At 35.3% G+C, this 26,489-nt stretch overlaps 1 protein-coding gene across 1 annotated transcript in view; it reads right to left on the bottom strand.

Annotated features, from left to right (window-relative positions):
• The window catches only part of SLC30A7 (solute carrier family 30 member 7), an 85,825-nt gene extending 59,352 nt beyond the window's left edge, over nt 1–26,473 (bottom strand). The window contains exons 1-5 of the mRNA XM_030328295.1: nt 26,205–26,473; nt 25,882–25,983; nt 12,545–12,658; nt 7,943–8,030; nt 7,158–7,284 (exon numbers count right to left, since the gene is read on the bottom strand). Coding sequence (XP_030184155.1) covers nt 7,158–7,284; nt 7,943–8,030; nt 12,545–12,658; nt 25,882–25,983; nt 26,205–26,284 — 511 coding nt within the window. The 5' untranslated portion in view covers nt 26,285–26,473. The remainder of the gene's footprint in view (nt 1–7,157; nt 7,285–7,942; nt 8,031–12,544; nt 12,659–25,881; nt 25,984–26,204) is intronic.
• Between the last annotated feature and the right edge of the window lie 16 nt (nt 26,474–26,489).

Below are 26,489 nucleotides of genomic sequence, written 5' to 3'. Positions count from 1 at the left end.
TGCAAACCTGAACATGGATCAACAGAGGTTTTCCACTCTGGTTTTCCAACAGAGCAGAAAAAAAGAAAATGAAGAAAAATAAACAGCCTTAGAGACCTTGATGTGTGGAAGCATCAAGTGTACCAAAATAAGCACAAAAAGAATCTCAAAAAAAGAAAAGAAAGTAGGAGACAGAAAAAAAATTTGATGAAAAATATTAACCACACATTCAAAAAACTTAGGAAAATCCAAAGAATATCCAAAGAATAAACTCAAATGGAACCATATCTAGAACCACCATAGTCAAATTGATGAATGCCAAAGAGACACTGAAAGTTGGAGACCAGGATAAAAAATAACTTACCATGTATAAAGAAACCTGCATAAGATTAACTGGGGACTTCTCCACAAAAACCATGGAAGTCAAAAGCCAGTGGGACGACAAAATCAGAATGTTAGAAAAAGACTCAACTAAGATATCTAAATTCACCTCTCTCCTTTAAAAATAAAGGACATATAAGACATTGCCATATCAACAAAAACACTACCTGCCAATGAGATAAAAGAACACTAAACAGTAATTCAAATACACATAGAGAAATAAAAAGCATTGGTAAAGGCAATTATAAAAGAGGATGAATGTATTTTTAAATTGGTGACTCATTTCTACTGTAGGTTTTAAGAGACAACTGCATAAAGTAATAATTATAAAACTGTACTGATGGGCTTACAACATAAAAATACGTAATTTGTCTGACAATAATAGTACAAGGAAGGCAGGCGAACGTGAAGGTGTATTGGAGCAAAATTTTTGTGTATTACTAAATTACTATTAATCTGAACTAAATCATTTTAAATTAAGATACTACTTGTAATCCTCAGGGGAACAATTAAGAAAATATTCAAAACTATACAGTAAAAGAAACAACAGAATTAAAAAGTACATTAGAAAGTATCCATTTAAAAAATAAGAGAGTAACAAGAAAACAAGTAACAAAAAACCAAGAAGTAGAGTAACAAAAAGGACTGAAGATACAGAAAACAAATATTAAAATGGCAGATGTAAATCCTACCTTAGTAATTACATGCAAATTGTTTAAATATCCTAATTGAAAGGCAGAGATAGAATTGATTAAAACAAATATGATCTAGTTATATTGTCTATAAGAGATACACGTTAGACTCAGACACAAGCTGAAAGTAAAAAGAAAGAAAAATACACCATGCAAGCAGAAAAAAAAAAAAAAAAGAGAAAGAGAGAGAGAAAGAGAGAGAGCGCGCGCAGGGGAGAGCTGGAATGGTTATCATAATATCAGACAAAATAAACTGTAAGCCAAAAGTTATTGTGAGACAAAAACAACATCACATAAAAACATGTTCAATCTATCAGGAAGATATAATGATTATAAACATATTGCACTGAACAATATAGCTCCAAAATACATGAAGCAAAAAATAATTAACTGAAAAAATATACAATTGAATAATTATAGTTGGAAACTTAAATACCTACTTTCAATAATAAATAGACAACTAAGCAGAGGATCAACAAAAAAACCCCAGAAGGTTAAACAACTATAAACAAATTACACCTAACATCTGAAGAACAGCAGAATACATATTCTCCTCAAGTGCACATGGAACACTGTCCACAGAGACCAAATGCTAGGTGATAAAACAAGACTTAATAAATTGAAAAAAAAACCCTGAAATCATATAAAGTGTGTCATCTGATCACAATGGAATTAAATTAGATATCAATGACAAAAGAAAATCAAAAGTAACACTCTTAAATAGCTAATGAGTCAAAGAAGAAATCAAAAAGGAAATTGAAAAATACTTTGAGGGGTTCCTGGGTGGCTCAGCCTGTTGAGCATCTGACTTTGGCTCAGGTCATGATCTCACAGTTGGTGAGTCTGAGCCCCACATCGGGCTCTGTGCTGGCAGCTTAGAGCCTGGAGCCTGTTTCAGAGTCTGTGTCTCCCTTACTCTTTGCACTTCCCCTGCTCATGTTCAGTTTCTCTCTCTCAAAAATAAACATTAAAAAAAAAAAGAAAAATACTTTGAGATGAACAAAAATGAAAACATGACCTACCAAACTTACGGATCATATTTCAGCAATGCTTAGAAAAAAATTTGGCTATGCTAAAAACAACAAAAAAACAAAAAAACAAAAAAAAAAAAAAAAAAAAAAAAAAAAAAAAAAAAAAAACCCTTAAATTAATAATCTCATTTTCCATCTTAAGAAATTAAAAAAAAAAAACTAAAGGCAAAGCATAAGGACATAAAAGTATTAAAGCAGAAATAAAATTTAATATAGAGAGAAAAACAATGGGAAAAAAATCAATAAAACCAAAAGGACACTCTTTAAAAAAAAAAAAAAATCAACAAAATTGATAAACCTTTAACAGAACTAATCAAGAAAAAAAAAAATGACAGAAGACACAAATTACTAAAACTGGTAAAGAAAGGTCTTCACTGCTGACCTTATGGAAATAAAATAATTTTTTTAAAAAAACATACCATAAACAAGTAAACAAAGAAGATACTTTGGATGAAATGGACAACAAATGCACAAATGAACATTCCTAGAAATGTACACACTACTGAAACTGACTCAAGAAGAAATAAAAATGTGACCAAACCTATACTAAGCAAAAAATAAATAAATAAAATAAAATAAAATAAGAATTTAAAACCTGAAAAAGAAAAGCCCAGGCTTTTGAATTCTGCCACTTATGAATTCTGCCAAACATTCCGTACTCTTCCCCACCAATTCCCTTAAAAATAAATAAGTAAATAGAAGAGGGGCACCTATGGGGCGCCTGGGTGGCGCAGTCGGTTAAGCGTCCGACTTCAGCCAGGTCACGATCTCGCGGTCCGCAAGTTCGAGCCCCGCGTCGGGCTCTGGGCTGATGGCTCAGAGCCTGGAGCCTGTTTCCGATTCTCTGTCTCCCTCTCTCTCTGCCCCTCCCCCGTTCATGCTCTCTCTCTGTCCCAAAAATAAATAAACGTTGAAAAAAAAAAAAAAAGAAGAGGGGCACCTGGGTGGCTCAGTCGGTTGAGCATTTAACTCTTGATTTTGGGTCAGGTCATGATCCCAGGGTGGTGTGACAGAGCCCTACATCAGGCTCCATGCAGTGTGGAGCCTGCTTAAGATTCTCTCTCTCCCTCCCTCCCTCCCTCCTTCCCTCTGCCCCTCTTCCCTGCTCGTGCTCTTTCTCTCTCTAAAATAAAAATAAATAGAAAAGAGAACATTTCCCAACTCATTACATAAGAGCAGCATTACCCTGATACCCTGCAAACTACAGACTAAAAATTCCTTAATATAGACACAGTGTCTTTAACAAAATACTAGCAAACCAAATAAAGCAATACATAAAAAAGATAAATCATGGCCAATGAGATTTATCCTAAGAATGCAAAGGTGGTTTAATACCCAAAAATCAAGCAATGTAATATGCCATATTAAAAGGATAAAGAATAAAAACCAACTATCATCTCAAAAAGTGAAGAAGTTGTGACAAAGCCCAGTACCCTTTCATGATAAAAACACCTAGTAAACTAGGAATAGAAATAAACTTCCTCACAGCAAACACAGCTAACAGCATATTTAATGAAGAAAGATTGAATGCTTTCATCCTAAAATAAGGAAAAAGACAAGAATGTACTCTCTTACCACTTCTATTTAATATTGTACCGAATGATCTACCAGGGCAATTAAGCAAGAGAAAAAAAAATTTTTTTAAAGGCATTCATATGGAAAGGAAGAAGCAAACTATCTCTATTTACAGATGACAGGACACTAAAAAATTCTACAGAATCCACTAAAAACCTATTAGAATACGGAACAATTTCAGCAATGTGGCAAGACACAAGATCAGTATACAAAAATGAACTGTATCCTTATACATCAGTAAAGAACAATATAAAAATGAAATTAAGAAAACAATCACACTTATACTACCTACAACAAAAAAAGAAAGCCTAACTGTAAAGTTAAGTGTGAAACATGTACACTAATAACTATAAAACATGTTGAAAGAAATTAAAGAAGCTATAAATAAATGTGAAGGCATCCCATGTTCATGGACCAGAAGACTTACCATTGTTAAGATGACAATACTCCTCAAATTCATCTACAGATTCAATACAATTTCTATAAAAATCCCAACCGTCTTTTTTTTTTTTTTTTGCAGAAATTGACAAGCTGATCTTAAAATTTATATGGAAATGCAAGAGGGGATCCAAAATAAGTAAAATAATCTTAAAAAAAGAAAAAGCTGGATAACTCACATGTTCCAATTTCAGAACCTACCTCAAATGTACATTAAACAAGACAGTAGGGTACTGGCATAAGGATAGACATATAGATCAATGAAAAAGAACTGAGAGTCCAGAATACTCTCACATTTATAGTCAACTGATTGTTGACAAGTGTGCCAACACAATTCGATGGGGGGAAAATAATCTTTTTAACATGGTGCTGAGACAACCAGATATCTATATATAAGAAAATGATATTGGACCCATACCTCACATGATATACAAAAATTGACTGAAAATGGATCACACACCCAAATGTAGACCAAAATATAGACACAAAATTTAAGAATGGTTCCTTATGAGAAATCTATCAATGTAATTACAAATTTTAAATTAACTAAGGAAGAAAAAATGATTACTTCAATAGATGCAGGAATAAAAAGTAATATCTTAACTTGATAAGACAGTTTCATCAGAAATAGACCATAAACATCAGACCAAATGATAAAACTTTAGTAGCATTCTTCATTAAATCAATGAAGAATGCATATTAAAATATGCTGATGTTTGCATTTTCCTCTGGAAATTCTGATAAAAATGTTCTGCAATTAAACCCGGGCATTAAGGTTTTTTTTTTTTTTTTAAGTTACTCAGGTGACTATCCACTTTGACACAAGGATACAAACTTTAAGTATATCTAATCAACACTATGCTAGGGGTCCTGGCTATACAATAAGACAAGAGGAATAATAATTTCTATTCTTAATAGTAATAAAAACATTCAACTACTTAAAAATAAACTGATCAAAAAATGCAAAGATCTTTATTAAAATAACTAAGATAATTTAGTAAAAGACATAAAAAAATTTTTATGCATTCCCAATCAAAATCCCAAAAAGATTTTCATACAACTTGACAAGCTGATGAAAAAACCAAATGGGCAAGACAGGCCCAAACAATGTTAAAAGGTAACTTAATATAGGCTAAAAGTGTTGTTTTACATCAATGGGGAAAAAGGCAGGTTAATAACTGGTGCTTGGAAAATCTGCTTATTCACACTGGAAATAAAAAGTTAAGTCCTAACTCACCCTACCACAAAAACAAATTACACATAGATGAAGGAACAAAATGGATTGCGAAAAAAAACCCTAAATTTTAACGGTATTAAAATATGAGACATGTTTATGACTCAGAAAATGGAAATTTCTCAAAGTAGAAAACATACCAGAAAAAAATGTAAGACAGAAAAACTAAGACTATATCAAAATTAAGAACACCTACATAAAAGTTTAAAGATAAGCCATAGATTGGGAAAAGATGTTTGCAACACATAAAACAAATGATTAGTATACAAAATATATAAAAATTATTAAAAATGGATTAACAAGAAGAGGATAGAAAAACAAGCAGAAATAAATAAATAGACAGTTCAAGAGGATAAACTTGAATGTCCTAAAACCATACAGAAAGATTTTCAACCTCACTACTAAACAAGAAATAACAAATAAAATGAGATATCATTTTTATCAAACTATTAGCAAAACAGTCTTAAACCCATAATAATAAGTTTTGTGTTTTTTAAAATTTTCTTTTAAGTTTATTTATTTGTTTTGAAAGAGAATATGCACAAGCACAAGCCGGGGAGAGGCAGACAGAGAAGGAGAGAATCGCAAGCAGACTCTGTGCTATCAGCATAGAGCCTGATGTGGGGCTCGATCTCCTGACCATGAGATCATGACTTGAGCTGAAATCAAGAGTAGGATGCTTAACAGACTGAGCCATCCAGGAGCTCCAATCGTAATAATAAGTTTTGATATGAGTGGAAGGAAATTAGTACTGACATTCATTGCTGGGATAAATGTGAATGATAGTAATTTTGAGGGCAATTTGCTATTGTCTACTGAAACTAAAAACTGTATTTCCTGTGTTCCAGCAACTCTACTTATAGTCCAGCACAGTGCAACTCAAAGAACTTTCTGTGACAATGGAAATGTTCTGTATCTGCTGTCCAATATGGTAGCCCTATGTGGCTACTGAGCACTTAAAATGTCACTAGTGTAACTGAAGAAGTGAATTTTTAATTTTATTAAATTTAATTAACCATAATTTAAATAGCCACATGTGACTAATGGCTACTATATGGGACAGCAAAACTCTGGAAAAACAACTGCATATGTTCACAAGGATACGTTTCATATGGAAATGACTTACAGTCTACATACAGAAGACCAGTTAAATAAGCCATGGTATCCCACACCATGGAGTTTTATGTGTCAACAAGAGAAGGCCAACTGACACATACCAAATAGAAGGATCTCAAAGACAGATTGTATAATAAATTTCATAGCCACATGTACTGTAATTTTTAGTAACTAGATTGGTTTTATTGTTTCTAATGTTTATTTGTTGGTTTTATATAAATGGTGTCCACAGCTACAGAGGTGTGGAAGCATCCATAACCAAACTTGATTATGTGTAACTCTGAGATGGCACTGAGATGGAGACACATGGAGAAGTGGGAGTGATGGTTCAAGAAGACATTAATAAGTGTCTATTAACATATTATTTCTGTTGTTAAAAATCAACATAGGGGTTCCTGGGTGGCTCAGTCGGTTAAGCATCAGACTCTTGATTTTGGCTCAGGTAATGATCTCACGGTTCGTGAAATAGAGTCCCACATAAGGTTCTGCATTGACAAGGCGGAGCCTGCCTAGGATTCTCTTCTCTCCCCCTCTCTCTCTGCCCCTCCTCCACTCATGCTTGCTCTCTCTCTCTCTCTCTCTCTCTGTCAAAATAAATAAACTAAAAAAAAAAACAAACATAGACTTTAACTTTAAAATGTATCAATTTTCAAAAGTGATAATTATGATGAAAAGAGAAAATGAAGAAACAAAGCGTTCTAACCATCATACCAGAGCCATGAGAATGTCCATGACCTCCATGCTTGAAAACAAATATTCCTATTAGGTTTACCACAAACCCAAGAATTGAAACAAGAAGCAGTCTCTCATGGTGTACATCTGGAGGGGCTAATGCTCTCTAGAAAACACATAACACAAACAAACAGCATTGATATAATTTTTGAGTGATCAACTGGTAAAAACAAAAAGCAATCTTTAAAAATTTTTATTTTCAGAATTAAAAGTACTCTATAAATATATACCAAAACAGTTTCTAGAAAAAAAAATAGTGCTCACATACTGCAGACAAGGTAGTAATTACTATTTTTAAATACACACCAATATTTAAAAGCATGACTTTGGTCTAAAAACCATCCCTCTTTGGTATCATAAAATACTGCCATTCATTTCAGGTTCATTGATCTTTCAATTTTCTCTTTACATTTCTTTAATATGCCAAATATTACAGGTTCACTGACAAAATTCTCGGATTTGTTTAAGAACTCTTCCCAGCTGACCTCACTACCCAGACCGTGCCTTTACTTTTCACAGCGTCTACAATTCATTCATAGCTTATAAAGCACTATCATTTAATGGTTTTCAATTTCAAGTAGTTTCACATATATTTAATTTTTCCACTATTTTGTAAGCTCCTCTTACATATTTTACCTAATCTAAGACTGTCCTCAATAATACTTAATAACAGTGTGAAGACAGCTTTATACATGTATCTTTAGTTCATAAACATTTTCATTGCAGAAATATAATTTACTGACTCTAATCATTATCTACAATACCTCAACTCCTTCTGAGAAAATAAAAAAAGCAGTGAAGATCAAAAACAGGCCATTGACAAAACCAGCCAGAACTTCCGCTCTAACATACCTAAAGAAGAGCAAAGTAAACAAATGAATTATTATTTCTTAAAAATCAAATCATACATTTATATACATTCAGAGATTCTAAACCATATTATATGGTTAAAAGCAGCCAGCAAAGTCCTAGTATTTATAGTATAGTATGCTTTATTCTATATATACTGTAGAAATGAGGAAATGACTTTAATTATTATGAATTATGTATAATAGCAAAATGCCATAAATCACATCCATCTCTACAAGCCAATCAAAAGACCTTCCTCGAGTAAGTACGTTTAGAAAGACCCTGCACAGAAACTTAAATTTCAAGTTGCCTCTGGAGAAGGAAAAATTGGACTGGACAAGGAGGCAAAGAAGGAAGGATCTAAGAAATAAAAAGTAGGAGCAAAGGACTTTTCTGAAAGAGGGGTTCAATAACTTATTTGCTTCTTTTCTAAAAACTCCTTATACTTTTTGTTTTATAACTTTCAGTTTTGAAATCTTTGGAAAATGGAACTTTGATCTGAAGGAAAACACAATCATCCTAGAGCCAACTTAAGATTTACATTCCTAATCACTCTTTTCTAAGATTAATACATTTAACAGAAACTTTTAAATCACCTATTTTTAGAATCAATCCTGGCTTCACATAATTTTAATTAAACTATTTTTTAAATGCCTGACTTTTTCTCTATGGACTTCTGAAGCTTTCTGCTTCCTACCTGCATGAAGCATCAGGGAAAGATTCTATTTTTCTGTTAAGGTATATGTGGCTTAGGTAAAGTCATTAGAAACTTCAACTTGGCAGTTTTACATGTCCTAACTTGATTCAAAGGGTGCTGAGAGCAGTTAATCACTATGGTCCTTAAATAATATAATAGGAACATCAAAAATTCTGCTTTTCCTAGCTTTGTCAACTTCTAAATTATACAAGCTTTACTGTAAAAAACATTTTTAAAGAGAACAAACTATTTAAAATGTACTCGTTTCAGGGGCACCTGGGTGGCTCAGTCAGTTGAGTGTCCGACTTTGGCTCAGGCCATGATCTCACAGTTTTGAGTTCGAGCCCCACATCGGGCTCTGTCTTGACAGCTCAGAGCCTGGAGCCTGCTTAGGATTGATTCTGTGTCTCCCTCTTCCTCTGCCCCTCCCCAGCTCATGCTCTGTCTCTCTCACAAAAATAATTAAACATTAAAAAAATGTACTCATTGCAGTTATGTTGAAGTTTGCTCTTTCAGTACATTCCAACATAGCATGTATTTCTACATTCAGAAAGAATGCAGATTTCTACCTTCTAATACATACGAATGAATTAGATTTACATATTTGTCAAAGCATATGCCTTTTTATTTTTCAGGAGAAAACATTCATTAAATTCAGCCTGCTTCCATAGTAAACACTTAGGAATTTACCTAATCTATCAGCAGGGTTACTAACCTCAAAATAAAAAAAGCACTTTCTTTTAACCCACTCTTCTATTCCCAAAGCTAATGCTTGATTGAAAGCCTTTTGTCCTTGAGTTCCACTGGATTTCAAGATCAGAGGTAGAAATGTTTTTCAGGCATCTTTTTGTCTCTCTAGTGCCTAGCTTAGTATGTGCTTAATAAATTCTGATCCGCTGTTGGACTCAAGTGATTTAATTAGGCTTAATATATTTGCTAACCTTGCTTGCAGGAATCAAGTGAAAATTTTGTGAAAACCAGACATACTTGACTCTACAAATAACTGTTTACTTCAACAGAGTGAGTCTTGGAATTAAAACATATAATTCACGAACGTGCTATTGCCTAATTAAGTATGATGACATCTGGATTCTTTAGCCAAGGCAAAAAAGGATACACGTACATATACATATGTGTGAAGGCATGTACATACGTATCTACCCATCAGACATATATTATTTTTATACTGGCATCGCTATTTCAAAAATAGTGTGACCAGATACAAAAATGACTTTTCTGGGGCGCCTGGGTGGCACAGTCGGTTAAGCGTCCGACTTCAGCCAGGTCACGATCTCGCGGTCCGTGAGTTCGAGCCCCGCGTCAGGCTCTGGGCTGATGGCTCGGAGCCTGGAGCCTGTTTCCGATTCTGTGTCTCCCTCTCTCTCTGCCCCTCCCCCGTTCATGCTCTGTCTCTCTCTGTCCCAAAAATAAATAAAAACGTTGAAAAAAAAAATTAAAAAAAAAAAAATGACTTTTCTATAGAGAAATACTGAAAAGTCTTCTGCCTCTCAGATTCCTCCTAATCTTCTATTGTAGTCAGTCTGCTATTGCGATCATACTGAATCAGGGTTTTGGAGATTCATCCCTAGGCTTAGTCTATCCAGTGTCATTTTGATGTACTGGTACCTATATTTTACTGCTTACTACTATAGCAATCATTAATAGGTTCAAATGTTGCATCAGATTTTATTCCCTAATTTTTTCCTTCTCAAAAAAAAAAAGGCAAACAAGGAAAAGATAGAATAAGAGATAAAAAGATGGCAAGAATATTACTCCCTCATATAAATGAGTTGAAGTTGCACAGTTAAAACTGCTATAGTACTGAAGGTATCAAAGTTATGCCTAAAAACCATCTTACAGTGGAGACTACGCAACCTAAACAGAAAACAACAGATATCCTAACGTGTAAGAACTGAGAACTTTTATAGTCACCTATTCTTTATCCCAAAAACTTGTTCAGTAAGATACTCTAATCAGATTTTTGATATATGATATATATGAATTACTAATTTTCCAACACAAAATTAGAACTTTACATACAATTTTTAATGATTCAAAACACACTTAAGAATCTTTTGATTGCATAATGCCATGGAAAATGTTCTCTTCTGAGCTGTTTGGATTTATTTATATACAGATCTCTCGCTCTAGTCTATAAAAACAGTATAATTAGTGTTTTTGCCTCGTTTTTATAATCTTACAAATAATTATATCACTTCAGTTACACCCCAAATCAGCAAGTTTTGTCAGAATTTCATATATCTCTCTTTTGGCACTTGTCACAATGTACAGTCATTATGGTATTTTTACTGAACCATTTTTCCATCTGACCACAAGTTCCTCCAAGGCAGAAGACATATCTTATTCATCTTTATAAGAGGCAAAGGATTAGACTCACAGTGGGCCCTCTGAAGAGAACAAGAGCATGTACAAGAAAGACAGTGTGTGCTTGCTTGTTCAAGAACAGAAGCAAAAGGTGGAAAGAAAGAGGAAAGCAGTGAGGGAACAAGAGTAAAAGAACAAGGGGAATAAGAGGCAGTGCGCTAAGAGAGTGGATATGAGCAGGCAGGAGAGAATGAGAGACGCTGCAAAGGAAAGAGAGCCTTCCAGGAGGAGGATCAGGGAGAGAAGGAAAGAGACTGGGAAAGGGAGAGAAGAAAGACTTAGGGCGGAAAAGGTTGAGAGAGAGGGAGAAGGGAATAAGGAAGACCTGAGAGATACAGCAGTCAAGGGTAGAGGGAAAAAACAAAGATGTGCGGGAGAGAGAAAGAGAGGAAGGAGAGGGTGGAAGGCTGAGGGATAGACAAAGACCATGAGCACAGGCACAAGGAACTGGAAAGTATAAGAGAGGAGGTTAGGGAGTTCCAGAGAGATGACAGTGAGCATGAGGATGGGGATGAGAGTGAAAGAGAAAAAAAGTAGGAAAGAGTGAAGAAAGGAGAGAATGTGAGAGAGCACTCACAAGGGAGCTAGACAAGAGTCAACAAGTAAGAGGCAAGGGGGGGAGCAGGAAGGAAAGAGAAAGTGGATGGGGAGACAGAGAAAAAGGGTACTACCTCTGAGTACTGGTTACATGTAAATACAATTACACTGCAAAATACTCTATGAACTCAAAAAAGAAAACACCCAGGCAGATCACTCGAACATCAGAAACTTCATTGCTTCCCCCAATCAGAGATGGACAAAAGGCAAACCCTGACTCGAAGGGTACGAGGCTTGGAAGTGAGACCAGATGTGCCAATATGGTCTCTTCAGCATAAAAACTCTCCAAATATTTGATTAGCTATCCAAATTCAGCAAGAGTATGAAAAGAAGTATTTTTCATAAAAGCAGAACTGCAGAGGGTAATATAAAATCAGATTAGAAAATAATGATTTTAAATTAATTAACGGCAAAGTATCTCTTTAAAAGCAAACACGACTATTTTCATAAACTGAAATATTTTTTCTTCTTCTTAAAAAAATTAGGTTAAGAGTTGAGGAAGTCCCCTATCCAGCAAAAAATTTCACTTAAAATTTTCTGGCAAAACCAAGATGTCCTATCTCTAAGCAAAAGAACTTCAATGCAAAAACAAAAAATATATATATACTGTAGATTGCAATTACATACTGTTCAAAAACAGCTTAAAACTAATCCACCAAGTTAGGGAAGTGCTTGTTACTCTTGGGGAGTGACATGGGAAGGAACGAGAAGGAGGCATGAGGGGGAATTCAAGAGTTCAAGTTATACAAATGTGTTCAATTTGTGAATATTCATTATGCTTAAGATTTATTTTCTGTATTTCTTATACTTCGATAAAAAAGTTTTTAAAAGGTCTTACCCATAAGAGAAAGCATCATTATCTCTCCATTTGGAAATAACAGATGCTGCCAATCCAGCCAAAATGGCAGTGCTATCGAAAAACATGTGAAAAGAGTCGGAAATCAAGCCTAAGCTGTAAAAGAACAGACATATTGGCATATTATAATAGTAACCAAATAGTAGGCATCCTTCTATAAATTCTCTAAATATCCTTCTGCTCATCAGGAACAATCTTTTAAACAGACAACCTTGAAATATGATATACAGAAAGACATTGAGGATAAGTTTTAAACATCTCAGAAGGAAACCCTCACACCCCCTGCCCAAGAAAAAAAACCAAGCTTCTACTGAAAGAGGGGTTTCTAGAAACAAAGCTAGCTGCTACTGGATGAGCAGCAGGAATCTGCCCACTCTCTGATCGCTGACAAAGGTCAGCCACCACGGAAAGAGAGAAAAAAAAACCAGCCATCACTGTCAGGGGCAAGTCTGAAGCCAGCTTGGGCCCAAGATCTTACATTGATATAAAGCAAAGGTCTGCTGTTGTTGGAAGAGGAGCAAGACCATCATTCCTTCTCTTGATACAAGGCTGCGGAGAGAGGTGGGAAAAGGGGCAGGAACGCTCATAATAACCACTCTGGCACTCAGGTGACAACGGACTGCCTAAAATTAAAGCTCCAGCAGGAGGACCAAATTCTCTCTCCCCACAACCAAAGCCTTGACTAGAGTACAAAACAATAGCAATCTACCACTGAGAGCTGAGCAAGAGCACAGAGACTCCCCTATGGAACAGGTGAGCGTGACTTGTTGAAAGCTGAGAGTAGAGCAAGAACACTGAGAAAACCCTCCAGGGCCCCAGACCCTACACTAAAGACAAGGTGGTAGAAGCCACTAAAAAAATTTGAAGTTGGTAGCTTGTTGAAACTAACCAGCAATAACAAAAAACACAAAACCCAACTAGCCAACTATGGATCAGAGACTCAAAACCCCACACTAATGGCCTGACAAAACAACAGGGGTACACATTTCTGGGCATAGATACTATCAACCTTGGTCGCTGTTAATCTTTTAAACATAAGATCCAGCACTCAATAAATATTTATAAGACACATAATAAGATCAAGGGGCAAAAACCAACCAACCAACCAAACAAACAAACAAACAAAAACCACTGTCAAGAGCTAAAGCAGTCAAGAGAATCAGAACCAGAAAAGGCCTAGAGACTGGACTAGGATAAGGACTTTAAAACAAATATGATTACTATGTTAAAGGATGTTGTATAAAGCTGTTGAAGATTCATGAACAAACTGAGGACTTGCACGTAGATAAAACTATAAAAGAATCAAACGGAAATGACAAAAACATTTTTTAAAAATCACAATATTGAAGAGAAATAATAACATACGTGGGCTTCTGAGCAGATGGGACACAGACAGAAAGAATCATGTCAAGAGAAATTATCTAAGTAAAACACAAAGAATTAAAGGAGTGGGGGAAAGAAAAAACACAGAACAGAGCATTCAAAATCTGTCACATCTATCAAAGAGACTCAAATACAAATATTTGGATTCTCAGTAACAGAGGAAAAAAATAGGGTAGAAAAAGTATTTAAAGAGAAAATGCTGGAGAGTTTTTGAAAACAAACCACATATTTAAGAAATTTAATAAACCCCAAGCAGGGGGAAAACCCTACATACCTCACAAACTGCCCAACACCAAAGAAAAAAGAGAAAATCTTGAAAACAGTAAAAGGAAAAACAAAGATAAGATTATTAGTATATTTTTCATCAGAAACTACTCAAGGCAGAATAATGGAGCAATGTCTTTAAAGTACTGAAAAAAAAATGCCAACCGAATATTCTGTATCTAACAAAATATATTGAAAAATGAAGGCAAAATAAAGATTTTTCCAGACAACCAAAACTGACAATTCACTGCCAGTAGATCTGAGTTAAAAGAATCAGAAGTTCTTCAAACAGAAGTAGGATAACAGATGGAAACAGATTTGCACAAAGAAATGAAGATCACTGAAAATGATAAATATGTCAGTAAATAAAAAAGATACTTTTTCAGGGTGCCTGGGTGGCTCAGTTGGTTAAGCATCCAACTCTTGATCTCATTTCAGGTCTTGATCTCAGGGTCCTGAGTTCAAATCCTGAACTGGGCTCCACACTGGGCATGAAGCCTATTTTTTCAAAAAAAGATAATTTTTCCACTTTTAGTATCTTTAAATGATCATTGAGAACAGAAAAAAAAAGAAAAAAAGAAAAGAAAAATAAACAAACCAAAAGCTGGTTCTGTGAAAATATCAACAAAATTCACAACCTGTAAGTAGACTAACCAAGAAAAAAGGTAAAAGATTCAAATTACTAAAATCAGGAATGAAAAAGAAAAATTACCACTGACTTTACAGAAATAAAAAGGATCATAAGAAAATACTATGAACAATTATAGGCCAGCAAATTAGATAACATAGAGGAAACAGACAAATTCCTAGAAACAGTCTTGCAAAACTAAAAAAAAAAAAATTTCGAATTTAACAAGCAGACAAATTGAATAATTGTAAAACTTCCAACAAAGAAAAGCCCACTCCCAGGCAGCTTCACTGGAAAATTCTACCAGACATTTAAAGAACAATAGATACCATCCCTTACAAACTCTCCCAAAACACAGATGATGAAGGAATGCTTCCCAATTCACCGTGTAAGAGCAATATTACCCTCATACCAAATGAGACAAAAGACATCACAAGAAATGGAACAGACTAATCTTTTGCAACTATACACACAAAAATCTTAAACATACACTAGCAAGTGAAATCCAAGTATATATATTTGAAAAGTACATACCACAACCAAGTGAGATTTATACCAACAATCCAAGGTTGATTTAATATATGAAAACCAATCAATCTAACACATCATATCAACAGAATAAAAGACAAAAACCACATGGTCATCTCAACAGGTGTAATAAGAGTTTGACAAAATTTAACACTCCCCTTTATATTAAAGACACTCAACAAACTTGGAATAGAGAGAACTTTCTCAACTCTTAAATGGCATCTACCAAAAACCCAGAGCACCATTAAAGGCCAAGGACTTTCCCCTAAGATCGGGTATAAGGATGTCTCATCTTGCTACTTCTATTTAACATTGCACTGGAGGATCTAACAAGGGCGGTTAGGCAAGAAATTAAAAAAACAAATAAAAAAATAAAAAATAAAAAGTGAAGGAGTAAAACTATCACAATTTGCAGATGACGGGGATTTTATATATACAAAATTTTAAGGACACTACTAAAAACCTATTAGAATAGATGAATTTGGCAAGGTTGCAGGATACAAGATCAACATACAAAAATGAACTGTATTCTTAACAGTAGTGATGTAAAAAAATAAAAAAGATTTCCATTTATAATAGCATCAAAAAATAAAATACTTATGGGGCGCCTGGGTGGCGCAGTCGGTTAAGCGTCCGACTTCAGCTCAGGTCACGAATTTTCTCACGGTCCGTGAGTCCGTGAGTTCGAGCCCTGCGTCGGGCTCTGGGCTGATGGCTCAGAGCCTGGAGCCTGCTTCCGATTCTGTGTCTCCCTCTCTCTCTGCCCCTCCCCCGTTCATGCTCTGTCTCTCTCTGTCTCAAAAATAAATAAACGTTAAAAAAAAATTTTTTTTTAAATAAAATACTTATGAATAAATTTTACAAAAAAAAGTGTTAAATTTATACTCTAAAACTATAAAATATTGTTGAAAAAAATTAAAGAAGACCTAAATAAATGGAAAGATATCTGTGTTTATGGATCAGAAGACAACATTGTTAAGATGCCAATATTTCCCTAGTTGATCTACAGAGTCAACTCAAACCTATCAAAATCCCAGTTGACTTCTTTGAAGAAACTGACAAGCTGATCTTAAAATTTACATGGAAAAGCAAGGGACCTAGAATAGCCAAAAAAATATTGAAAATGAAATCTAAAGTTGAAAGACTCATACTTCCCAATTTCAAAACTTTACTATAGAGTTACACTAATCAAATAGTATGGTGCTGGCACAAAAATAAACAAATAGAGCAACGGAATACTATTTAGAATCTAGAAATAAACCCTCACATTTATGGTCAGCTGACTTTTGACAAGGATGTCAAGACATTCCAACAGTGGAAAGAATAGTGTTTTCAACAAATGTGTTGATACAACTGGATATCCACAGGCAAAAAATGACTTTTGACATTATAAAAATTACCCAAAAATTAACCCAAAACAAAATTAACCCAAAAAATTAACCCAAAAAAGATCAAAGACCTAAACATAAAAGCTAAAATATTCACCACCTTGGATTAGGCAATAGTTTCATATATATAGAAGACATCAAAATCACATGCAATAAATGAGAAAACAGAAAATATAGACTGGATATCACTGGAATTTAAAACTTTTTTTTCTTCGAAGGACATTATTAAGAAAGTGAAAAGAAAATGCACAGGTGGGAGAAAATATTTACCAATTCTATATATGACAAGGGGTTTGTATCCAGAATATATGAAGAACTTTTTTTTTTTTTTTTTTTTTTTTTTTTTTTTCAGATTTTATTTTTAAGTAATCTCTATACCCAACCTGGGGCTCAAACTCACAACCCCAAGATCAAGAGTCACATACTCCACCAACTGAGCCAGCCAGGCACCCCTACATGAAGAACTCTTAAAACTCTTCCAAAAGATAAGGCGCTTGGGTGGCTCAGTCAGTTAAGCAACCAACTCTTGATTTCAGCTCAGGTCATGATCTCGTGGTCTGTGAGATCTAGTCCCGCAATGTCAGCACGGAGCCTGCTTGGGATTCTTGCTCTCCCTTTCAAAAACAATAAACAAATGTTTTTAAAAAACTCTTCAAGAAGATAAGTAATCCAATTTCTTAAATGAAACAAAGAATCTGAATAAACATTTCTCCAAAGAAGACACACAAATGGCCAAAAAGCACATGAAAAGATACTCAACATCATTAACAACCTTCCAGGGAAATGCAGGTCAAACAGTGAGAAACAACTTCATAACCACACTATGACAGCTAAATCAAAAAGATCAATAACAAGTGTTGGTGAGGATGTAGAAAAATCAGAATTCTCCCACACTGCTGAATTTAATTTGGCAATAAAAATAGATGAATACTAATACACGTAGAATATGGATAACCTTTGAAAACATTATGCTGGGTGCAACAAACCAGTCACAAAGGATTATACACTATATGATTCCATTTACATGAAAAGGCCAGAGTAGGCAAATACAAAGAGACAGAAAGTAGATTAGCAGTTGCCTAGAATTAGGGCAAATCAGGGGATAAGGGAATTAGAGGGCGATGGCTAGGGGTGCAAGGCTTCCTTTCAGGGTAATAAAAATCTTCTAAAATTGATTGTTCTGATGGTTTTACAACTCTGTGAACATACTAAGAGCCATTCATTTGTATACCTTAAATGGGTAAATTGTATGGTATATAAATTATATTTCAATAAAGCTATTTTTTAAAAAATGATAACTATCTAAAGGAGGAATCAGCAAGCTATGGCCCAGACTACCATATATTTTTGTAAATAAAGTTTTATTGGAAAACAGTTACACTCATCTGTTTATATACTGTCTATGGTTGCTTCTGTGCTTTTACAGTAGAATGGAGAAGTTGTGACAGAGACCTTATGGCCCTTAAAGCTTAAAATATTTGCCATCTGCTGTTCAGATAAAGTTTGCTAACCTCTGGTACAAAGCAAAAACAGGTACTGTATTATGGGGTTTAAAACACGTAAAAAGTGAAATGTATGACAATAATGGCACATAGGACAGAAGGAAATGGAAGTGTAATATTGTAAGATAAACATATTATTATTTGTGGTTAACTTAAAAATTCATATTACTCATGCTAGAGCAACCACTAAAAAAAGGGGCATAGAATTCTGCACCAACACAAAACACATGTCCTGCTACCACTGGAAAAGGAGCAAGAAACTTACTCTCACCCAAGACCATCCACATGTACAGAGCAGAGTTTTGCTTTCACAGAAGGGGCAAAAATGTTGGGGGGAGAAAAAAACCTACTCCCAGGGCCCAGGCTCACGGCGCCTGCATAAGGGCCTGGGTTAAGTTAATGAACGCCCCTTTGCTCTCACCACGAACATAGCACTGAGTAACAAGAAACAGCAGTCTGCAGCTTGGTGGGATCGGTGGGGGAGGGTAGCCATGCCCCATTTGAAGAGTTATCTCTGTACTGTGTTACAAAACCACCAATAAAGACATTGCTTCTGATTTTGTTTTCTCTTCTATGATAAAGAACTAATATGGTAAGTTACTTTTAAAATTTAGTTTCAGGGGTGCCTGGGTGGCGCAGTCGGTTAAGCGTCCCACTTCAGCCAGGTCACGATCTCGCGGTCCGTGATTTCGAGCCCCACGTCAGGCTCTGGGCTGATGGCTCAGAGCCTGGAGCCTGCTTCCGATTCTGTGTCTCCCTCTCTCTGCCCCTCCCCCGTTCATGCTCTGTCTCTCTCTGTCCCAAAAATAAATTTAAAAAACGTGGAAAAAAAAAATTAAAAAAATAAAATAAAATTTAGTTTCAGAAAATTCTCTCTCTATTCTGATAAAATGTAGTTGTGTTGTAGTAAAACCTGACAATGAGAATTTTTACCCATCGTGCCTTAACTTTATGGAATTTTATAACTAAATTTAAAAGTCAATTTCAGTAACTACATTAATTTACACTTTTAGTAGGCTTACTTTTTTCCTCTCTATACACGATTCTTCATGTTTTTATTTCTATAACTTAAGGATTCTATTATATATGTTACTTTTATCTTAAATGGCCATAAATTAGTTGTAGAAGAAGGCAGGGTATTCATTCTAAATAAATATAAATGAAAATGATACACTGATGTACACATATATTTAGTAAAACCTGCTGTGAGTTGAATTGTGTCCTCTTCTAAATTCTTAAGTTGAAGTCCTACATCTCCAGTACCTCAGCTGTGAGCTAATTTGAAAACAGGGTCACTGCAAACATAATTTATTAAGATTAGTTTAGCAAGGTGGGCCCTAATCTAATATGACTATTGTCCTTATAACAAGAGGAAATCTGGAGACAGACATGCACACAGAGAGACTACTGAGTAAAAGATAAGGCAGATACCAGATGAGGCTTCTACAAGCCAAGGAATGCCAAAGATTGCCAGCAAGGCAACTGAAGCTAGGAGAAAGCATGGAACAGATTCTTCTATGCAGATCTCAGAAGGAACTAACGCTACCAATACCTTGATATTAGACTTTTAGTTTCCAGAACTACAAGACAATAACTTTCTACTGTGGTATTTTGTAACAGCAGCCCTAGCAAATTAATACACACTAGCACTATCTTCTTTACAACAAATTTATTTTAAACATATTTAGTGGACACCAAACACTGCCTACATGGGAGGGAAATGGTAAACCTCTTCTGTACGCCACAGCAATTAAGTTCCCTTTTCAAGAGGTTTAAATATAGCTTGGCAATTTTAATACTAATCAAAATGAGATTTTAAATTTATTTAAATTTTAAGTAAATTTAATTTTCATTAAAGATTTTTTTTTCAGAGTGCATGCATGCACATGCACGCACAAGTGGGGAAGGGGCAGAAGGAGTGGGAGAGAGAAGCTTAAAGCAGACTCCACGCTCGGCGCGGGGTCCCACACAGGGTTTGTTCTCATAACCATGAGATCATGACCTGAGCCAAAATCAAGAGTCAGACGCCTGACTGAGCCACTCCGGTGCCCCCAAATGTTATTTCACTTTTAGTATACTATAAAATATGATTCTACCTGAAAAACCACTCCCTCTTCTAAAGTGGAATCATGTTCTCTTAAAGCATTGCAATGTTTTTTTAAACCTGGTATCACGATTTGAAAATTACTCAGCTGCAACTATATAGACAAACTCAAATGAAAGAGTCTACTTCTAGCTCTCTGTTCTATCATACATCAAAACCCTACTCATGAGGAACGTCAATTTTATTGTTCATCTTCAATATTAGCAAATGTTTCTTATTATGAATTGTCATTTAAACCGCATGGCATAAATTTCCTTGTAAATAAAGACAGCATAAGAATATTTCAGGTTATATGATTTACATACCAAATGTAACCTAATAAAGAACAATTAGTTGTTAAAAGCAGCATACCTGTTTTAGGCTCCCATCTTTAAACACTGTCAGTTTCTCTAAAATTAATTTGTAAACTTTTTTTAAGTGACTACTTTCTAAAGATATTTTAATAAGGAAAACTTCTTAGAACATAAAAGAGAAACCTGATCACTGAAACAAAATATGATAAATGTAAATAAAACATTTAGCAAAAGAAATTCTCAAAAAAGATTTTATTTAAGGTCATTGGGGCAAAAACAAACAAAAGGGAGAAAGAGAGCCCATAAATTGATATTTCAGAGACATATCAACCAAATATGCTTGGATAGGAGTTTGGATCCAAGTATGATTTTGTTTGGATTAGATCTTATTTGGATTCTGACTTACAAAACTAACTGTAGAAAGAATTTCTGAGACAATAAGGATCATCTGAACCCTTACTGGACATTTGATATTAATAAATTCCTAATTTTTAAAGATGAGAATGGCACTGGGTAGTATTATGGGGTGGGGGGGCCTTTTCTTATTAGAGACTCATACTGAAGTAGTTAGGAAGGAAATTATATTTGGTATCTGTGTTAAAATAATCCAGTGGTGAGACAGATAACACAGAGGAAATGAAATAGACTACATGTTGATAAATGATGGGAACATGAGGTCCATTAAACTCTCTTTTCCTTATGCTTAAAATTTTCCAAAATAAAAAATTTTAAAAAGATCTGGTAACTAAGCTAACAGTATATCTATAGTGTGTTGCTAAAGATTAATTCAAAACTGAAGACAGGGAATAATCACGATAAGTTTCCATGAGATGGAAAGTATAAAAACTTAACTACCAATTTATTAGGAAGAAATTAGAATCCTGTCATTTGCATAAGTTGTTAAACTAATGACAGTTATGGTAAAAAACCCACAACTCTACTACATTCCATTATATAATCCCTTACTTAAAAATATTCTTAGCAAAGGGGCGCCTGGGTAGCTTAGTCAGTTAAGCATCCGACTCCGGCTTGGTCATGATCTCACAGCTCGTGAGTTTGAGCCCCACATAAGGCTCTGTGCTGACAGCTCAGAGCCTGGAGCCTGCTTTGGATTCTGTCTCCTCTCTCTGCCCCTCCCCTGCTCATGTTCTGTCTCTATTTCAAAAATAAATAATAAACATCAAAAAAATTTTTTTTTTAATTTCAGCAAAGTGGAATATTTGCCTGCATTTTTAAGGTGAATAACAAAACTACAGGAAAGCAGAAGTCATCACCATAAAGTGGTAAACAGTGTCTTTTAAGAACGGAAAAGTTGATAAAAGACAAAGACAACTATGTTTTAATTCTATAGAAAAATGCGATTAATAGAAGCATTTTCTTTACCAAGTTACTTTACAAATATATGACATATTATACAGAAGTAGGAACAAATCCATGTCTAGTATGGCCTCACACATTTCCTGAACAAATATTTACTTTGGTAATACAAAAACATTTACCTTTAGAGTTATATGAGTTCCTTCTATGTCTAAGGGGAAAATTGTTGCAACAGCTTTGGTAAAAAATATTACTGAAGTTTTCTAACAAACAGCTAAGTACAGTTAAAAGAGCATAAGAACAAAGGAAACTATAGTGGAATACTAGGAAAAAAATCACAGTATAGTAGAAAAAAAAAATCCCTGGACGACAGGTGCTTCTAGGCATTACTGCTACTCTGGGGGAAAAAAAAAAAAAACCTGGGCCTCAGTTTTCTATCTATAGAAGTCAGACTAGCTTATCTCTTTCTAGTCTCACTTCCTGAGCCTACAGTATCCATATATTTCCTTTCTTTTTTTGGTAAAGAATCCTTAACTTTCAGCAGAATACCTGTTTGACTGGAACAAAGATGACATTTGCAAGTAGGCATGACCAATAAGATAAAGGCTTAGCACTGAACTGTAAGTGTTCTATGTGTGTCCAGATAAATCTCCTTAAAAGACACTATATACACTTTTTACCTCTTTTTCTCTCTGTTTTGGACAATCTGCTGCTAGGGATAGTTGGAATGACAGCCATCGTAAAAATAAAAGTTTTGTGATATGTAAGAAATCATTATTTGGGGATTTTTCTGTAACTTGAAAAAGCACTTAATCCTAGATGGTACAAAACCACATACTTATACTATATTAACTCGAGATGAAGTAGTTACTCAACAATAATACCAAAAGAAAATAAAATGATAGAAAGAAAAGAATCTTAAAAGGAAAGATCACATATGGTATCCCCATCATTTTCTTAACTTCAAAGAATAAGAGAAAAGAGGAGTTGTAAGGTTTTCCTCCTCTCTAGTAGGGCAGTTAGTACACTTAGTGTCGGTAGATTAATTCCATACATTCATTATTCCTTCATTCCTTCAGTCAGCAAATATACATTAGCCATACTATGTGCCATGTACTAAGGTACCTGAATAAGATAGAAAAGATCTCTACTTTAAGGAAGCTTACATTATAGCAGAAAAGTAAAAGGCAGTGGATATTTAAAGGTGGAAAAATACACAAAGAACTTAGCTATTCTTCCACCGATGACACATTCTCACCATCAAAAATATGAACCAAGTCCTTCCTTTAAATAATGAAGGCTCTAAACAAGAAGCAGAACTATTTATTTTTTGCAACTAGATCAACAACTGTTTCTATTAACCTTTATTTGTGAAGACAGCATGTTTTATTCACCTTTTAATTCTATAATGGAAAAAAATTCTTGACATTTCATGTTCATAACATCTTGAAACTTAATTTTTATAGAATGAAAATGAACACAGAAATGACTATGACAAACAAAATAAATTTTGGTGAGACATTTATTCAAGGAACTTAAAATCTAATTGAAACTTCAGGAACAAAGATAATCCAATTATATAAGGAAATTGTTGACCAGTCAACAAAAGGGACTGAAAACTGCGATATCTAAATAAGACACAGAAATCCAGATTATGAAAAGGCCCAAGCAATTTTTAAACCTGTCAAGGCTTCAATAGCAATGTATTTGTACTTCCCACTCACTGATAAAAATTAATATCGGTAAGTGGTGTGGACATGGATGTTAGTATAATGATGAATACCTACTAAATGATTTAGGTAAGACAGACACTAGCTCAGAGCTAGATTTCAAATGTGGAAGATATAATAACACAAAGAGAGTAAATTGTAGGAAAAGAGATCCTAAGGTTAGAAAAACAAGCCACCAAAGGGCAGAAGAAAAAGTCATGTACCACTGACGTTTTCCTTCGGTACTGGTGACTAATGGCAAACGGCTTGGAAAACAATGGTTTTAGTACAGTGATTGAACAATGCAGGCTTGTTCACTTATATGCAGTTATTTTTCAATTTGGTACAGTACCAGAAATGTATTTTCTCTTCCTTATGATTTTCTTAATAACATTTTCTTTTCTCTAGCTTACTTTATTGTAAGAATACAGTACATAATACACATAATATATAAAGTACATGTTAATCAACTTTATGTTATCGCTAAGGATTATGGTGGCCAGCAGGCTATCTGAAGTCAAGTTTTTGGGGAGTCAAAAGTTATACACAGATTTTTGACTGTACAGGGTTCATTTCCCTAATCCCCATGTTCAAGGGTCAACTGTAATTTCCTCAATAGATCTCTACAGATCAAAAAATTTACTTTATACCTAACTTTCCACGAAAGAAGTGATGTGGGCACTTCAAATATAATTCCCCTGAACAAGACATTTCCCATAGTAATTTATGCCATAAAAGGCCACAGTGAAAGATAATGTATTGTAATGTAAAGTGTACATATATAAACCAAGTTATAGCCTGAATACAATCAGTACACATGCCACAATATGGCATAATTTAAGAAGAGCAAAATATATTACAAATACTGTATATTTATAATAAAGCATGATTATTATACTATAACATAGTGCTTTTAACATGCATAATACATTGAAGAATATTAATATTACAGGATACATATATCTGCTTCTCAGAGGGTTCAAAATGGTTATTACATACACTAAGATTTTACTATGTCTCAATATTCCTTTTAAAGTAGTGACTAAATCAATAACCTTCATAATGTGCTGAGTATTTTTTATAAAATTGAGTTGACATCTGAAATGAAAAGAAGTCCACTTTTTCATATAAAAATGTAAATGTCACAAAAAATGGTGATCTTATTTAACGTCATTGTTCAATCTCAATAGAGATAAAGATCAAGGACAGCAATTCTCTCTAAAAATGGACTATAGAGGAAAGAGACTAACTCTAAGTAACAGAAAATAAAGCATAAGTAGCATAGGTTCTTAATCTAGGGTTCAAAATCTATTTCAAGGAACTCCGTATCACTCCGTATCACTGAAGTTTTACATAAAATTTTGAGGGTTGGCTTTTATCAGATTCTCAAATGAGTATGAGATTTAAAGAGGAATCTGCACACTTAGAAATGTAACGATCTTATTGTTAGCTGCACAATTTTACAAGACCTTAAGTTATTCAACAGTAAATACCTGGAAATAATAATATTTCATTTCCAGAGTTCCTGGATTTACCTCTTCCCAAAGCAGGTTCAAAAACAAAAAAGCCCAAAGATGGCACAAAAACCCATCAATTCAGGGCCTGTAAGTTTTTAGAAAACTGTACCGGATTTTTTACTGCAATCAAGACCAGAGAAAAATCATGAGACAGTTGCAGCATAAAATGAAAGAGAAGAGAATGACACATATTTCTTTGGATAGCTTCTTTATAAAGCTCTTAATAATAAATTAGGTTGAACATCTAAGATATTCCCTCTCAGATCTTAAGGGTGAAATCCAGATGCCACTCCCCCAGAAAGAAGCAAGGAACACTCCCACCCCAAAGAAGCAGGAAACAGGTTTCTTCTAATTCCAAGAAAGTGGGCAAAGCTAAGGTTTGTAGTTAGGGATGACTCTTTCCATCGGCCAAAATGAAGAAGAGACTGGTCACTCTTACTTGACGGGGCGGGGGGCAGGAGGGGGATGGGGGCGGGGACCCAAATCTTAATAACTGCTGCACGTGATGGGCCCCGGATCTTAAACGTAGCCTTGCCAGATTGCTGTGGATATGAGAAAGCAACTCAGCAGCAGAGCTGAACAGCAAAGACCTGAACCTCCTGGTGAGGAGCTACGTGGCATTAAGCAAACAGTGCTTCGTTTCCCCCACCCCCTGCTTCCGCCCAAACCCTTTTCCCTTTGGTTACCAGTTGCTCCAGATGCCGTAGAGTAGTTCAACAAAAGCGAAAGAAAGGTTCAGGCACAGGAAGAAAAACAGGTTCCGGGACGTCTTGTCCGACAGGATAGACCTGGGAGTGATAAAAGTGGAGAAGAGGCGGGAGAGTCAAAGGGGTGCCAGGACCCGGAGGCTGGGTCCCGGTTTAAAGACCCTCCCAGCCCAAACGCTCCTTTCCTCACAGCGAAGGAAGGTGTCCCTGATGCTCCCTCCCTGGATCTCGGGCCATCCTTAGGTCTGGGCCTTCTCCCCTACGTCCGGATACCCCCTTCCCGCAAAAACAGCACCCCGCACCTAAACCAGCCCGAAATCTTGCCGAACAGATTGAACTTGGGTGGTTTGTATTCATCGTCCTTGATGGACAGGGGTAACATCTTCTCTGCCCGGCGAAGGGCCGGGTCTACTCCCCTCTAGTAGTGGCTCCGTGGGTGATGGTAGTGACAGCGGCGACGCCTCAGGTGGGATTCCCCAGCGTTTGTCCCGGGCCGCGTGCCGCTTCGAGACACAGACAGACACAGACACACACCCGGGAACTCGCCGACTTCCGGCCCGGGCCGCGCAACGAGTCCTGGGACGCGA

Source organism: Lynx canadensis, chromosome C1 (genome assembly GCF_007474595.2).
Source record: "Lynx canadensis isolate LIC74 chromosome C1, mLynCan4.pri.v2, whole genome shotgun sequence".
NCBI lineage: Eukaryota > Metazoa > Chordata > Mammalia > Carnivora > Felidae > Lynx > Lynx canadensis.
The sequence above is the reverse complement of the archived record's forward strand: the minus strand, read 5'-3'. Positions and strand labels throughout refer to the sequence as shown.